This window comes from Neofelis nebulosa, chromosome 16, assembly GCF_028018385.1.
Source record: "Neofelis nebulosa isolate mNeoNeb1 chromosome 16, mNeoNeb1.pri, whole genome shotgun sequence".
NCBI lineage: Eukaryota > Metazoa > Chordata > Mammalia > Carnivora > Felidae > Neofelis > Neofelis nebulosa.
Window position 1 is genome coordinate 13,420,043 of NC_080797.1, and position 16,894 is coordinate 13,436,936.

Below are 16,894 nucleotides of genomic sequence, written 5' to 3' on the forward strand. Positions count from 1 at the left end.
AGACTCTGAGGTTAGTTCAAGAAATCAACTGTGCATGTACCTGTATATGGTTTTTAATACTGTTCTGACTGAATATTTTGTTTTTTTTATTTTATTATTTTTTTAATTTACATCCAAATTAGTTAGCATATAGTGCAACAATGATTTCAGGAGTAGATTCCTTAGTGCCCCTTACTCATTTATCCCATCCCCCCTCCCACAACCCCTCCCATAACCCTCAGTTTATTCTCCATATTTATGAGTCTCTTCTGTTTTGTCCCCCTCCCTGTTTTTATATTCTTGTTGTTTCCCTTCCCTTATGTTCATCTGTTTTGTCTCTTAAAGTCCTATGAGTGAAGTCATATGATTTTTGTCTTTCTCTAATTTCACTTAGCATAATACCCTCCAGTTCCATCCACACAGCTGCAAATGGCAAGATTTCATTCTTTTTGATTGCCGAGTAATACTCCATTGTATGTATATACATCTTCTTTATCCATTCATCCATCGATGGACATTTGGGCTCCTTCCATACTTTGGCTATTTTGATAGTGCTGCTATAAACACTGGGGTGCATGTGTCCCTTTGAAACAGCATACCTGTATCCAGTGGACAAATGCCTACTAGTGCAATTGCTGGGTGTTCTTTTTTTTTTTTTTTTAATGTTTACTTATTTATTTTTGAGAGAGACAGAACATGAGTGGGGGAGGGGCAGAGAGAGAGGGAGACAGACTCCCAAACAGGCTCCAGACTCTAAGCTGTCAGCACAGAACCGACGCAGGGCTCAAACTCCAGTGATTTCCTCGTGAACTGAGCCACCCAGAAGCCCCAAATATTTTTTGATCTGATTAAATCTTTTAAACTACTCTAATTTCACACTTTCAGAACAAAACTGACTTATCTAGAAATACTAGCATGTTTCAAACAAACACAGGTCCGGGAATATTATAAATGTGGAAGCTCCCACAGGCCCGGGGTCCTTGTGCTCTCCTGAGGGCCCCTCTCCGCAGCAGGCCGGAGCCCAGTGCGTGAGTCACCAGCTCTCGTTCCACACTCAGCAAGGGGACATGAAGCATGGCCCCAGGCTAGCCCCGCACACTGCCTGCCAGGCCTCAGTCGGGCTGGAACGCGTCTCTGGTGTCTTCCCGTTTGCTTTCGCTGCAGAAGCCTGAGTGATACTTTACCAGGATTTCCCAACACGGAGAAATGGTCTATGTTAAACAGAAAGGGACTTTCTTTCTTGTCCGCGCCAGGGGGAAGCTGCACGCCTCCACCTGCCCCAAGCTCCAGGCACCTGGTTTTCAGGAGGAACAGCAAAGAGCAGATCTCACCCCAAACTCAATTTCTGTTAGCCTGTACAATATTTTATAGCAAAACAGAAGTAAAGGAACTTTTCAAGTAGCCACCAGGCTAATAACTCATTATCCATCCACACTGTCTGAAAAGCGCAAATCACATCACTTTCTGAGTAAAACACAGGACCTGCCCATGGCCGAACCTTCCTTCTCTAAGTCGTGAGAACCAAAGCTCACACCAGTTAACACTATGGTAAAACACAAGAAACTTTTAAAGCACTTTTGTGTCCCAGCAGAGCCAGAGCGAGGCAGAGTGTTTACCTCGTGGACAGGTAAGGGCACCCTGGTCACTAACCGCCATTTAACTTTTCTTGAAAAACAAAAGGTTTATCTTCCCTCTGGAAGTCTGCCATTAAGAAACGCTGAGTGAGAACAAGACATAGCTTTGAGCAATGCTTGCCATTTCCTGATTTTTCAGGACAATCTTGCCCTCGAGGAAGAGATCTGGGACTCTCGATCCCCAGGCACTGCCCACGCTGCACGCTGCTGGCCGGGCTTGCTCCGCAGGCTGAGTGGGCTGCGCTGGTGAGGGAGGGCCCTACGGCGCTGATGTCAACAGGGGCTTGCCTTACAAAAGAGTTTCAGGTGAGGAAATCACTGGAAGGTGACAACCAACGCATATGCTGGCAACAGCCGGCTCCTTTTTTCTTCTTCTTGCAAATTAGCTTCTGATTACTGGTGTGGAGCACGCACCACCATTTGGGACAATTTTAACTTTGTGTTTCATTGTTCCTAAATTATGTGTGGCTTTTCAGGAAGGCCTACTTACTTTTCCACAAAATAATTATTATATATAATACTTAAGATTTACAGGTTTTTAGGGGGCACCCGGGTGGCTCAGTCAGTTGAGCATCTAACTCTTGATTTAGGCTCAGGTCAATGTCCCAGGGTCATAGGATTGAGCCCCAAGTCAGGCTCTACACTCACACTGTGGAGCCTGCTTGGGATTCTCTCTCCCTCTCTCTCTGTCCCTCCATCGCTTGTGCTTGCACGCTCTCTCCCAAAATAGAGGAAGGAGGGAGGGAAGAAGATGAGTTTTTAAAACAGACCGACACGATTTCAAAATGTGATTGAATCTACCTGAAAACCTCCTCCCTCTGCCATTTCTAAGACAAAGAAGGTCCATGTATACTCACCAGGAGGGAGAGAACCATGTTCCTGCAGGAAGGTGAGCAGCTAACCCCGGAGCTGAGCCCCACCTCTCGTGGCCAACTGAGCAGGTGAGGCCACAGAGTGACAGCCCCCTGGGCACCTGCACCGAGCCCAGGCCTGCCTCCTTGCTGTTACTCCCACCCCGGTTCCTTTCATCAGATACTTCTATTTCATTTCCAGAATTTCGTTCTGATCTCAACTACCTGCTTTTGCAGGATCCACTGGAGAGTTTGTGAAAGTACAATTAAAGATATCATGGTTTTATCGTGAGCCAGGATGAATGGGTTTAAAGGCTGACAATTAAAATGTGGTCACTTATTACAAACCAACGGAGGCAGATCTCGAAGGCCACACCCCAACCGATACTCCTGGGGCAGGGAGGCGCGCGCGGGCAGCGTCCGCCAGGCTCCCCAGCACCATGACTCACCTCCCACCCGCCCTCCCGCCCCCGGATGCCCACAGTCCAGATGGACGGGAAGAGCTGGGGCACAGGCTCCCTCAGAACCTGCTAAACTGGCCCGAGAGCCTGCCGGGCGCGGCTCCAAAGGGCACTGGCTGATACAATCCTGGGATGGGCACAGGGAGAGGGGACAAGACGGGCCTTTTTCACAGAAACTCCCGGGTAAGTTAGGTGAAATTAGGAAGGCAATGAACCAGGAGTCTCCAGACTCCCCTGCCGGCTACTGGTCTCCGTGCTGTGATCCCAGCAATCACTCGGGCATGCCCAGGAGTCTGGAAAGCCAATCTCCCTGAGATCGAAGGACCCACTGGAACCCAGGGGATCTCCGTGGAAGGACGCTGGCGTCCCCCAGTCAATGCTCTCTGCTCCCTCATGCTCAGCGAGTTGCTCAAAATGAGTCCTGGCTCAGAAAGGTCAGTGTTCTGAACGCCCACCTCCACACCCTCCCTGTGCATTCCAGAAACACGGTAGGGCCCTGAAAGACTCCCTGAGACCCCCAAGGAGCGGGCTCAGCCCCACCCTCTCTGCCATAAGCAGTCTGCAAAGGCATGCTCACTCCGAGGGCAGACCAACCCAGGCAGACTAACCCGGTGGTCGCCGGTCCCTTGGAAGACCTCTTGCCAAGTGCCACACACCAAGAAGTGAGTCAAGAAGTCAGGATCCTCTCAAAGTACAGAGCCAGCTCCCTGGGCCCCAAGTCTGTCTTTGCTTCTCTGGATAATGGTGGTGACCCTGCAGTAAGATGTGCTGGTGCCCCTCAGCCTCCAAAAACTCAGCCCCGCGTTGTGCAGGAAGCACGCTCCAGAGAAGGGAGCTTACCGGTTATTGTGCAGGCTGGTCCAAAGGTCCAAGGGTCTATGACCTGCTTATGCCTGGGACCCACACACTCAAGCCAACCCCCGACTTCCACACCCATGTCATGCTAAGGCCAGGCTTAACATTTACCAGCAAGTCTCTCCATTCATTGATAACTTCACTTTGATAGTCACCACTGAGATCGGGGTGTGACAGTAAGCTCTGAAAATGCAGAAAGCCCAGAGCCTCCCTCCCTAAAACCCTCCCTCCTGAAAGCCCAGAGCTCTGGGGAGGAACCCTGGGCCCGCACACATCAGTGGGGACATTAGGGTTGCGACCCTGAGGTGCCGAAAGAAGCTGTCCTCAAAGTACAGAACGGTGTGAATGATGGCCGCTCTCCCTTCTGTGAGGCTCTGCACATGCAGGGCTCCTGCTGTCCAGGTGAGCGAAGTCTCACTCCGATCCCATTTCCTCTGGCGACCTTTCATCCTTGGGCCCCACTTCTCCTATCAGGCTGGACCAAAGAGGGTCCCTGGAGAAAGGAGGGGCACAGATTCCTGTGAAGCTTGAGGCTCTCAGACAAATGTCAAACTGAAAAGCAAGTGTGTTGGGTCATTTGCAATTCCCCTGAACCGCCGCGTGTCGCGTCTGCTGCACAGCAGGCTGTCCGGGCTTCTCAGCACAGAGGCAGGCCGTGCCCTCATGCAGAGCTGGGCCTGCCCCAGCACCTGTCTGCTGGGAGACTCTGGCTGAGTGTCCTGAGCACTGTCCCTTGCTCATCCTCAATGGAACGGGAAGAACCATAGCCCCTACCCACACCTCACGGCATCGTCCTGTGACTGACGTCAACAGTAAGCACATTTTCTGCCTTCATTCTCTAGTTACAGAAGCAACTTCCAAAGAGTTGAGAGGCAGGACAAGAAAGCAGGCAGGGACTTCCCTCAAGCCGGTTTACAGCACAGTGGAGGGCAAGTGCAGAGGCAGCGAGAGGGGGAAAGGGCCGCAGGTAGGGCCCAGGATCTGGCAGTCTCCCTGGGGCAGCCTGGCCCTCGTTGCTCCCGAGGGTAACCAGCAGCCACAGCCATGGACGAGTGAGGGACGTGGCACACGCTGCCTTCTTCTGCCCCCTGGGCCAGCTCCTCTGCAGGACAGCATCTCGCCAGACCACTGCCCTCTGGCTCCGCCCCACACCTCCCCAAGTGGACACGGCTAGGGAGAGCCAGGCCTCTTTATGACTTCCTCGGAAACACTTTATCTCCTTGAGCCAGGATCACAATCCTCAGGTTCCTCTGGAGGCTTTGCTTTGATGTGAGAGTCAAGATTGAGTGATAGAGGCCTCAGCCACGCGTCTCCGGTGGTAAACAGGCCTGAGGTCCCTCTCTCAGCCCTCAAATCCTGGGGACATGGGACACCAGTAAGATGGGAGGGACACTCCAGTCCCCAAGCCCTCTGCTCCCACACAGAGGAGCCACAGGAGCCGAGGCCCTGGCTGCCCTCTGAGCATGCTGCGGGCCAAGTGGACTGGCAGCTCCCACGGGCGCCCAGGGACACCTGAGGAGGAGGACCTGGCCTCCAGGACCTTGAAGGGTCTCGCGCACAGACCTTGGGGGTAGCACGCCCCCCACCCCCACCTCCCCAGGTCGAGGCAGCTGCCACGACCTGTGACCTGAGCACCATCCTGAAATCTGTTTGCTAGTAAAAGCTGTCAGGTAAGGATTTTGTGCATGACTAACACTGAGGCTGCCACCGAGCTCAGAGGCCCTCCCTGGCCACTTAAGCCACAAGAAGTAGAGACCAGACATTCTTCAAATGAAAGGAACTGATTTCAGTCCAAAAAACAGAGTAACAAATCAGAGTACAAAAATTAAATTAAAAACTCACTCTACTGGGAACAACACTTGTTTTGCACTTTTCCCAAGCAACAAAATATCAGAGCCTAAAAGTGGGGCATGACGTCACAGGTGTCCAGATGGCCTGGTTGGGGGGCGGAGGGGGTGGGGGTGGGGGCAGGGTGGGCTCGGCTGGGCTCTCACGGCCAAGTCAGAGGGCCAATAGCCCGGAAGTGCCACAGTCCAGGGAGCGTTCTGGTGGGGCCACGAGCCTGCTGGCCTCCATTCTTTCACTAGGAAACCAGAGAAATCTATTTTTCTACCTCACAAACCTGTCCTGAAGAGTGTTGATTTTCGTTTCAAAGGTACTGAGGATGCTGGTAAGTGTTGCCTCAGGTGAATTTCAAGCGCAAGTCCATAAAAACTAGAAACTTAAGGCGGTACAAAACACAGCCTCCTCAACAAAAGCAGCTTCCTTCTCCAGCTCTCCTGAGCATTTCCAGGAACTCTGGCCAAGGTGACAGAATTTCTCACAGCACAGACACTCAGACAGACAAACCGCCTGACCGACTCACGTGCTCCCCACCTGCACTTCTTTCACACCGATCCCCTTCATCTAAGGATCTGCTAGCCAGAGGCCAAAGCCTCTAGAACATTCCTCCTAAACACTTCCGGCTTGAACCGTTTACCCACAAAAAAGGAATTCCACTCTAGCTGTTTCTTTTCTACAGACCACCCTTAAAGTCATATTATCTGCTCATTAATACCTATTTCTTGTGGGAAAGGGGCCATGTCAGCTGCTTCCCACGCACACTGCTGTCGGGAGGACATGATCCCGGGGACAACCTCAGGGCGCATCCGACCCCGCTGCGGACTTTACCTGGAGATGGCGGCCACGAAGGGCTGCAGCTCCCGGGGCTCATAGGCACGTGCGAAGGCCCAGCACACGTAGCAGGCGGCGTCCCTGACGTTGGTACCTACACTGCAGGAGCCCCGCTTCTCCTCATAGGTCAGCGCCTTCAGGATCACGGGAACAACTGGGCACAGGAAACAAAGACTGTGAGCACAGGGCCAGGAGGCGGCACGCGCGGCTTTTCGGCAGCAGCACGCCTGCCGGCTCCCCAGCCCAACCTAAAGCCACCTGGTCAGAAAGCACGTGTTTAGAAGGAAGATAGAAGTCGGTGGACACGTTTTTTAAAAAGCTGCCCCCAAATGACAGGAAGAGATGAAAGTGGGTACCGGAAGGCATGGAGATGCCTGGGGTCTGCTGGCCACAGGGACCACAGACATGAGACCGCCTCACCTTCGGGCCAGAAGGTAGCGCCCGACATCCCACCCTGGGGAGGAGAACCTGGGGCGCGGGGAGCCTTAAGTCGCTCAGTTTCAGAATCAAGAACCAGGATGACAAAGGAAACCAAGCCCAGGGTTACTTCTGTGTTAATTTTAGGGATAACCAAGATACGTTTAATTATCTAAAATATCTGCACCGTACAAAGTAATCTGAAGTACATGACAGATTATCCTTCTGGTTCCATTTGAAAATGAGTAATTTAATAATACTGCTCATGTGATTTTTGATGTAAAATATGAGAGAATTTTAAGATACCTGGTAAGAGTATTAGAATGTTTAAAGGAGCTAAAATTTTAGCATATTTATCTGTTAAATTTACCAGATTCATGTATTTCAAGTACTTGGGGAAGAGTTCACTTATTAAGACACATAAACTATTTAAACAGAAAATAAAGTACTATATTATAGTCACGTACAGGGCTTTAAAAAATATGAGAATCTGATTGTTATAAATGAACTAATTTTTTATAAGCCTCTTAGGGGCACCTAGGTGGCTCAGTGGGTTAAGCATCTGATTCTTGATTTCAGCTCAGGTCATGATCCCGGGGTTGTGGGATGGAGCCCCACGTCAGGCTCTACGCTGAACGTGGAGCCTGCTTGGGATTCTCTTCTCTCTCCCTCCCTCTGCCCCCTCCCTACTCTCGTGCCCCCTACTAAAAAAAAAACAAAAACAAAAACAAAACTCTTAAACAGGAAAATATGATAGAAAAAAACTAAAAAAATGTTTAATTTGCAATTCAGACGATATAAGTTTTTTTTTAGAAGTTGCTATAGGGGCGCCTGGGTGGCGCAGTCGGTTAAGCGTCCGACTTCAGCCAGGTCACGATCTCGCGGTCCGTGAGTTCGAGCCCCGCGTCAGGCTCTGGGCTGATGGCTCGGAGCCTGGAGCCTGTTTCCGATTCTGTGTCTCCCTCTCTCTCTGCCCCTCCCCCGTTCATGCTCTGTCTCTCTCTGTCCCAAAAATAAATAAAAAAAAAAAACGTGGAAGAAGTTGCTATAAATGCGATTTTCGAAAGATACTCTGAAAGTCCCAATTTACTAATCTAAAACCAACAACGATGCTGCCATAAAGCACGCGGACAGCTCACCCTGGTGTTTAGAAAGTATGAAAAGTGGAAACAAGTGAACATCTGTTCTCAGAGAAGACGGAGTGACCATGTGTCCCCGCCCCCAGCACTGGTGGCGCTCGGGCAGAACAGCTTCCCAGCGCCTGACGCCTGACGCCGTAGGACGGGCAGGGGAAGGCCAGAGGCCACGGCCCACACCCTCGAGGGACACATCAGCTGCAGGTTGCCGTGGGGAGCGCGCCCGCGGCCCGGGCCTCCCGCGCTCCAGCAGCCTGACACCCCCGGCCGCACGGCGCGGACACGGCAGCTTCCCACACCGGGCAGGTGTCTGCCGCAGACAAGCACCACGCTTTTGCCCAACACAGGAACGGCCGACCAGGACGACGACGACGATCAACCACTGACACAACAAAGAACAAAGCTAAAAGCCAGCACACCAAGTGACCGGAAGGCAGGATAAGAGGGGCCAGCCTCAGCCCCCCGTGCATGTGTGTGCCAGGGCCGCCCCAGGACGCGAGCGCCCGTCACGAGCACCTCACAGTGCACTTCACACCCTCTGGTCTGTTTAGCCAGACGAGCACCGTTACATGCACGCGGTCTGAAAAGACATTCCAGGTAGGATTCAAGAAAAATGAAGCAGCAATTACCCAAATGTGCAACTATCATCCTAGAAATTATCTTCCAGGAAAACATACCTAGAAATAGCCTTGGGCAAAAAAAAAAAAATCAAAAGAAACAACAGAAGGACTGTGAATATCAAACACAAATCTCCCCTCTGCCTTTTTGCATCTAAGGACTTTGATTCCATATAAATAGCAACAAAAAGTAGATTTGATTGTGTACAATTTTTTAAAAAAATTTTGTTTAACTTTTTATTTATTTTTGAGACAGAGAGACAGAGCATGAACAGGGGAGGGTCAGAGAGAGAGGGAGACACAGAATCCATAGCAGGCTCCAGGCTCTGAACTGACAGCACAGAGCCCAACGCAGAGCTCGAACTCACGGACCACGAGATCATGACCTGAGCCGAAGTCGGACGCTTAACCGACTGAGCCACCCAGGTGCCCCTTTGTACAATTTTTATATACATATGATTATTTTTTTTTTTTAATTTTTTTTTTTTCAACGTTTTTTTTTTATTTTTATTTTTGGGACAGAGAGAGACAGAGCATGAACGGGGGAGGGGCAGAGAGAGAGGGAGACACAGAATCGGAAACAGGCTCCAGGCTCCGAGCCATCAGCCCAGAGCCTGACGCGGGGCTCGAACTCACGGACCGCGAGATCGTGACCTGGCTGAAGTCGGACGCTTAACCGACTGCGCCACCCAGGCGCCCTGATTATTTTTAATCAGATTGTAAAATGTTAAGATAAATTTACTTAAAGTTACGTAAGCAGATTCCAAAATAAGTTATCAAAACATAGAAAGCTCAAAGACACGGTGCTCTAGGTCACACATTTCCTCCCAGGATGGGACCAAGCCAGGCGCCTCCACCCACCGTCCCATGGAGCACAGGGTGCTCCGGGGCACCCACGCCCAGCACACGGAGGAAACCGCAGCTGGGATGGGACTCCCCTCCTCTGTGCATGCCGAGGACCCCAAACCTTGGAGCCCACCCTCTTGCCAAGTTCTCGTTTCCTCAACTGAGCAGCAGCAGGATGCCCTTCCTGGGACATGCCCCACATGCCACAGCGTCTGAAACTGGGCCAGAGGCCACACACACCATTTTCTGGGGCACAGTTTACAGCACGGTGGTCACCCCAGGGTCACCCACCCTTGCCTCCCCATCGAGCTAAGGCCTGCTCTCCCCACCACTGCCACCCCTCACCCCAGCTTCTTCTCGCCCAGCCCCTCCGTCACTGCCGCACCGCCCCTGGCTCTCAGGGCGGGTCTGTCCGACGACTCCCACCCAAGTGGCTCCTGGGGTTCCCTCTCGAGAGGCCCCAGCACCCCCACACGTTGCATCTCTCCAGGCCACACCACAGTGCTGCAGCGGCCCTGGAGCCTTCTCCATGCCAGGCAAACTTCGCTGGGCGGGAGCCTCTGAAGGTGACAACGGTCTGCCTTCGTCATCCAGCACACCAGAAACTAAGCTCCATTTTCCGGAAGAACACCTATCAGTCCTCGTGAATGTCTAATGAGACCTCCAGTAAGACTCACAGGGCAGATACAAATGCCACAGCAAGCGAGAAGGCGCCATCATAGCTGCTGTACATGAAGGGGTTAAAGCTAAGTGGTGATTTTTTACTTTTTGTCTGAACTTGAACTAAACCAACTCTGCAATGCTTCAGACTGGTCATCAGCAGTTCTACTGGAAATTCCACACCACCTGGAACTACTCCTCATCTTCCAGTGTCGTTCATATTCACTTTCCACACTCACAGGACAGCCCATTCGCAGCCCAATGGATGTCACAACTAATAGGCTATGGCACCTTTAGGAGGAAAGCATCATATAAACACAGTATCACTGCTACGCCAGGGCCCCTAAGACCGTTACTGTAACTCAGCTGCCCAGACAGCTCTGGGTAAGATCGTTCAGCAATTCTATAGCCTGAGGGGAATCTGGATGCTAACTGCTGAGTCCCAATTTATCGGTCCACTGGACAAAATCAATTTCAAGACAGACAACCATGAGTGACAGCGGCCAGTGCTGCGGATGTCGACTTCAGGCAGGTATCACACCCACCACCAACCACAGTGAGAATGCTCAGTGCAACTGGTGAGAGGCCTGCTTCCATATGTACACAGCCCCCACCCCAGGCCTACGCACCCTTGAGGTCACTCCCATCATACCCACAGAACCGGACTCCGGGTCAGGGAACCCAGTGGTCTGTTCCCAAGAGGGAGACGGTTTTCCAAAGTGTTGCTTTGTTGGCCAGTGAAGTCAGTCAGCCATGAGGAAAAGGACACACAAATTGCTGGTTTGTATTCCACTAACGGACCTCCACCACCACTCACACACAGACCTTGCCACAGTCTGACCAACATTTATTGTTGGGCAAATTGACAGCCTAGTGGGTCCAACCTTTGTCCATGTGGCCCACTGTCTCCAGGAGTGGAAAAAGGTCAGCCTCTGAGCACTAGCCTGCAGGCTGAGCCCTTCAGGACAAGGATACCAGACCAGTGGGGAACACGGGCCACGGTGACCCCCGGACACACACCCTGACTTTATCCCCAGCACCCACGCATGCCCATGTGCTGGGTCTAACAACGGGCAGGCGCTAGTCTTCGTCCTCCCACAGAAACAGGTCAGAGAAGGAGAGGCCCACGCCGCCCACCAGCCACACCCACCCACATGGCCGCCTGGCCAAGCTCCACCCAAGTCCTTGGCACAAATGCCCTCGATGTCTTGAACCTGTCATTTTCCTCGGAGGCCTCTGATGACCCCTCCGCTGACACCGGCAACAGACATCAGCAGCTGACCCTCCAGGGCAGGTGAAGAAGTGGCTGCCTGGACCGACACAGGCCTCACTACTAGACAGGGTCCCAGAGAAGACAGTGGGGACGCTCCCCTCACGGGCGCCACAAGGGAATCCGACTTACAGAAAGTAAAGCAGCTCAGAGGAGGAAAAGGGACACGGTGGATTTAACAAGAAAACTGAAACCTGGGCCTGTCAGCTCTGATTCATGCCATGTCGACAGCAACCTGAGGGGGAAAGGGGCTGGCGGGACCACCGCGGCCACCAGGCCTGGCCCTCTCCAGCCTCTGCTGTAGGAGGGCCTGGAGGATGAGACACAGCAGCCGTGCAGGCCACCGGGAACGACCACAAAGCCTGGGGTGGGGGGTAGTACCTATGGAGTAGAAACAGCTGTTAACCCCAAACCTGTATAAGAAGTCATTATCAGAGAAACAGTTCAAAAACTAACGACTCTTTCCAGATTCAACAGGTTTAAAATAAGGAAACTCTTCACTAGCTTTGAACAAAAACCTTTCTCATGGTTCCAATTACACACTGCAAATGCATGTCAAATATATAAGATTCCCCAGAGGGCTTCCTTTTGGCAACCCAGAGTCCAGAAATGTAATTTAAATACCCTTCTCTCTAGACAGCATGTCATTTGTCTAACGCCAAGTGCCTAAGGACAAAGCAGCCTCCAGGTGAGAGAAATGACTTAACCCCCAGAGTGCCACAGCTCCGCCACCCAGCTTGCGAGGTGCGCACCCAGGGGCGGGAGGGACCCAGGCATTCTTTGCAGAGGTAGAAACAGTTAGTCCATAAAAGAAACCATGATACAGCCAGCATAGAAGCTATGTCTTTTGGTAAGTCACCAATTATTCTAATTTAAAGAACAAAGTTGTCACTGAAGGCATTCACGGTATGGATGGAGTCTCCAGGAGGCACTGGGACAACACACCCCCCTCCCCGCCCCCGCCCGGTGGTGTGGGGCTGCACCTCCAGGGACGCAGGGGCGGAGTCACCCAGGATGCCCCAGAGCACACAACAGGGCTGCGCGTGGAGCCACACTCAGACCCAGGGACAGCACTGGCTTCCCAGGAGCGGGTGTGGCCACCACCACAGAACTGCCATTTCAGTCACCAGTACAAATAGCCATCATACCTCCCTCAAAAATGTGGCCCAACTTGCTCAGGGAAGAAAAAAAAAAAGAAAAAACAGTGTTGAATTTGCTAGGGGGCAAGAGGAAATGATGGACAGAATATCTAGTTCTATAGACATTTTGGTTTCCAGTTCCCATAGGACATTTTGAAAAGTGTCCCAAAGCTGGCCTGCAGGCAGCAGTGGCCACTCCAGACAGAGGAGAAGCACAGGCTTCTGTGCTGGCCTTCCCTTAGAGGGTGAGGGACCCCACCAACACTGGGAGACCTGTATCATCCCGAGCTGCTGGGGTGGGCCTCTGGCCCGTGCAGCACCTGGACCCACTGTCCCCTGCCCCAGTGGACTCCCTTTCCACGGAGAAGTCGCACAGCCATGAAGGCCCTTAAAACCCTCCCAAGCGCCTTCCCTATGGACAAGACCCCGCCTACCACTGCCCTCGGTGCCGTGGCCAAGAGCCAAGGTGCATGTGAGTTCCCACCATACGTGTTCTTTAAATCAGAATAATTCGTGACTACCAAAAGAGGTAGCTTCTGCACTGGTTGTATCATGGTTTATTTTTGGACTAATGTTTCTACCTCTGCAGGTTCCCAGTCCAGGCTGGGTGGACACCACTACTACAACACACATCAGCCACAAGAGAAATGGATCGCAGGAGAGAAGGGAAGGAGCCACGGTCATACCTGGGGGCAAGGACTCCTGAAACGCCTAATGTGACTACAAAGCAAGACTGAGGCAAAGGACAAGTGGCATCTATCCTTCCACTGGACGTGGCCCCTTGGTGTCGAGGGCAGCTCCCGCCACACCACCTGCCCGACTCGCAGAGCTGGGCTCACCCTCCACATCATTCAGCGGCTTCCCCTGAGAACAGGGACAGTAAGTCAGTGAAAACCACTTACCATATCAAACAGCCAGAGATTCAGATTAAATCTAGGTGGCAGGTAATAAAGAATCTGGGGTGGGGTGGGGGGGGGGGGCGGTATCGGGGCTGCTCTCCAGGACACTGACAGCCCAGGTCTGTACTGTCCCCAAACCATCCAAACCACCTGCAGAATCGTTCCTCAGAAAGTGGGGGTAATGACTTGTCTCAAAATCTGAAAACATTAAAACAAAATACTCTCTCAACTCCCTGAATGCCTCTTTATCTGCTCCATCAGAATCAAGTTGCATAATGTAACACCGTATGTCAACTATATTCCAATAATCACAAAAATAAATAAACTGCAAGAGGTGGATGTACCCCATGACCCAGCGAGTGCACTCTTCAGCATTTATCCGAGATGTGAAGACTTCCCTGCACACAGACGCGCACGGCACCTTGCTCACGATACCAGCCCCGGAAACCATGCTCGTGTCCTTCAGCAGGTGAATGTTTCACCACCGGGCACAGCCTGCCGAGGACTACCACGCACCAGGGGACAGGAACAGACCGGCGATACTCGCCACACCTGATGCACCTCAGGAAATCCTGCCTAAGAAAGCCAACCTCACACGAGGCAGACGGCGGGCTCCCTGTGGGCGACACCGCCGAGCCAACACGCTATGGAAGTGCGGCATCTGGCGGCTCCGGGGGTGGCGGCGGGCACGGCAGTTCTGCCCGTGACGCCACAGCTGGGCTCAGGGAGGCACCGGGACACCAAACATGCCTGGGGAACGTATGAAATGCCCACACACGGCGACGCCAGAATTTCACGCACAGAATTGAGGGGACTTGAGAGCAGCACGGCGCCTTCCAGCAGAAAGGCCTCGGTGCCCGTCCCCCACAAATCACGAGAGCCCCGACAAGGCAGCAGCAAGGGGGCAGGCCCAGGCATGTGTTTTAGCCTAAGTTCAAGCTGGAAGGGAACCATGGGGTGAGAGGGCGGAGGCAAGAATGGGGAGCCACGAAAGGGAGCCACGCTCTTCACGTGTGGACCTGTGTTCCTCAAGACACGCACACGACACACAGGACCCACCAACCAATACAAGTCACCAAAGAAACCCAAAGGTTGAGAGAGCTCAAAATGTTTCTAAGATGAAACCGTAAAACGGCTGAAAGAAAAGGCCAGCAAATGTGGCCTACTCCCAGGCCGGGGAACCAATTTCTAACAGTGCAAGAAATCCGAAGGGAGTGACGAAGGATGTCGTGAAGTGTCGTGATCTCAGCACACCAACACACCAAAGCAAGTAGCAAACGTGAGTGAGTGTGCTGCGACGGCACTTACACGTGGAGAGCCCACACACACCCAAAACTAGGAACACCCCAACTCAGCAGAAAACACGGTGAGCACACCCGATGACCAACAGGAATCCCAACACGCGTACTGACACAGCGGGTGGGGGTCGCAGGCAGAGCGTCTACAGGCTGACCCTTGAACTGGCAAGTCGGCTGCGGGGCCTTTGTCCCTGAGGACATGATGCAGGCACCACTCTGTGTGCAAAGCCCTTCATGTGGACTCAGGATGTGACCAAGTAGTGGGGGCCGCCTCCCACTAGGTGCCTCCTGGCAGGTGTCCCCAAGGTGTCCTGAGCACCTGCACTGGTGCAACCACTGTTTGTAACAACAGAAATAAACCCCTGGTGATGGGAATGGAGGGTTGAACCACAACGGAGACAACACGCTGCCATCCAAAATATGCCGTCACCACAGGAGAACACTTGGAAGCCCAGCCAAACACCGTACTGTGACTCCAATCCTGATGACGATCAGGACTCTCTGCGCCAGGCCCTTCTCCACCTAATGGGAGGTCAGGACACTGCATCCGCCACAAGACACAGAGTGACCGCCCCTAGTGAGTCCGTGACTGGACTGCAAGCATCACACTGAGGGACCACAGCTTGCTCAGGGCCCCTATGAGCCCAAATACCAACAGTGCCGACTTCTAGCCCTTGGGGTAGAGGCAGGCACTAGGGAGGTATGGCCATGACCGAGAAAACACCATGAAGACTGGATCCCTGACCTCCTTTAGGGCCATGGGCCTCTCATCACCTGTGCACCTCTTTCTTCCCCCTGTGGTCCCCTGGTTGCCAGGAGGCTTGACAAAGTGGCTGCAGAGTAAATGCCACTTGGATCACTGCGGTGGTTCCCATGAGGCAGGGCAAGAGGGTGCACCTTCCATGGGAACACCTACCTAGACTGTCATGAACATCTGCCTGCTTCCAAAGAACTCCTCAAGTAACCCCGGGCTCAACATGGCCTAGATTCTACCATCGTGACGTTGAAAATACAAACTTTCTAGACTTAACTGAAGACATCAGAAAGGTAGTTTTGTTTTGTTTTGTTAATTTTTTTAGTGTTTATTTTTTTTTGAAAGCACGAGTAGGGGAGGGGCTGAGAGAGAGGGAGACACAGAATCCAAAACAGGCTCCAGGCTCCGCGCTGTCAGCACAGAGCCTGACACAGGGCTCGAACCCACGAACCGTGAGACCATGACCTGAGCTGAAGTTGGATGCTTAACTGACTGAGCCCCCCAGGCGCCCCAGAAGGGTGCTTTTTTTTGTTTAAAGAATTTTCAGGGGCGCCTGGGTGGCTCAGTCGGTTGAGCGTCCGACTTCAGCTAAGGTCACGATCTCGCGGTCCATGAGTTCGAGCCCCGCGTCGGGCTCTGGGCTGATGGCTCAGAGCCTGGAGCCTGCTTCCGATTCTGTGTCTCCCTCTCTCTCTCTGCTCCTCCCCCGTTCATGCTCTCTCTCTCTATCTCAAAAATAAATAAACGTTAAAAAAAAAAAAATTTTTTTTAAAAAAAGAATTTTCAAGTGTCACTTTTTAAGGACTGTACTGTAAAATAACCTAAATGTCTTTTTCCTATTTTAATAAATAATCCCTTGTTTTTCTTTTTAAAAACTTCAACTGAAATACACCAAGACATTCAGACAGAACATAAGCAAAAACCCCTCTTTGCTTCTGCACACTGACCCTGAGAGTTCCCACCAGTCGGGCCCCACCAGTGGCACAGCCTGGCCACCTCCCCCGGCAGGGAGTTGTGAGAGAGGGGACCAGGGCTGCCCGCCAACACACACAGAGGCTTCAGTGCCCAGGGCCCAGAGTACGCAGAACTGTGCCCAGTGGCCTTCTGGTGCCAGGCTGCACCTCCCCACACATCCTCCCCACCCTCCACCACAGCCACCTCCCACTTGCCCTCTGAGGTTCACACTAGAAGGACGTGTCACGTGCTGAGGGGGTCCCCAGTTGCAGGCTGGGTGAGTCTGTGCCATCCAAGCCCGGTAGGGTCCAGAGGTCTCGCACGGGTGGGCCCAGCCTTCTCCCCAGATTGGGTGCGATTTCAGAGCAGGGCGCTGCGCACCCTATAACCTCAGGGTCAAAAAACATCACCTTTAGGAGCACAGCTTTCTATGCTGACTGGGCTGCCTGCA

At 52.5% G+C, this 16,894-nt stretch overlaps 1 protein-coding gene across 4 annotated transcripts in view; it reads right to left on the minus strand.

The window, feature by feature from the left end:
- The window catches only part of TBCD (tubulin folding cofactor D), a 161,194-nt gene that overhangs the window by 61,597 nt on the left and 82,703 nt on the right, over positions 1-16,894 (minus strand). For all 4 annotated transcript variants that reach the window (XR_009254831.1, XM_058703380.1, XM_058703379.1 and 1 more), the window contains one exon: positions 6,451-6,607. Coding sequence is in view for 3 of the 4 variants with exons in the window: in XM_058703380.1 (XP_058559363.1) it covers positions 6,451-6,607 (157 nt within the window). In the remaining variant the exon portion in view is untranslated. The remainder of the gene's footprint in view (positions 1-6,450; positions 6,608-16,894) is intronic.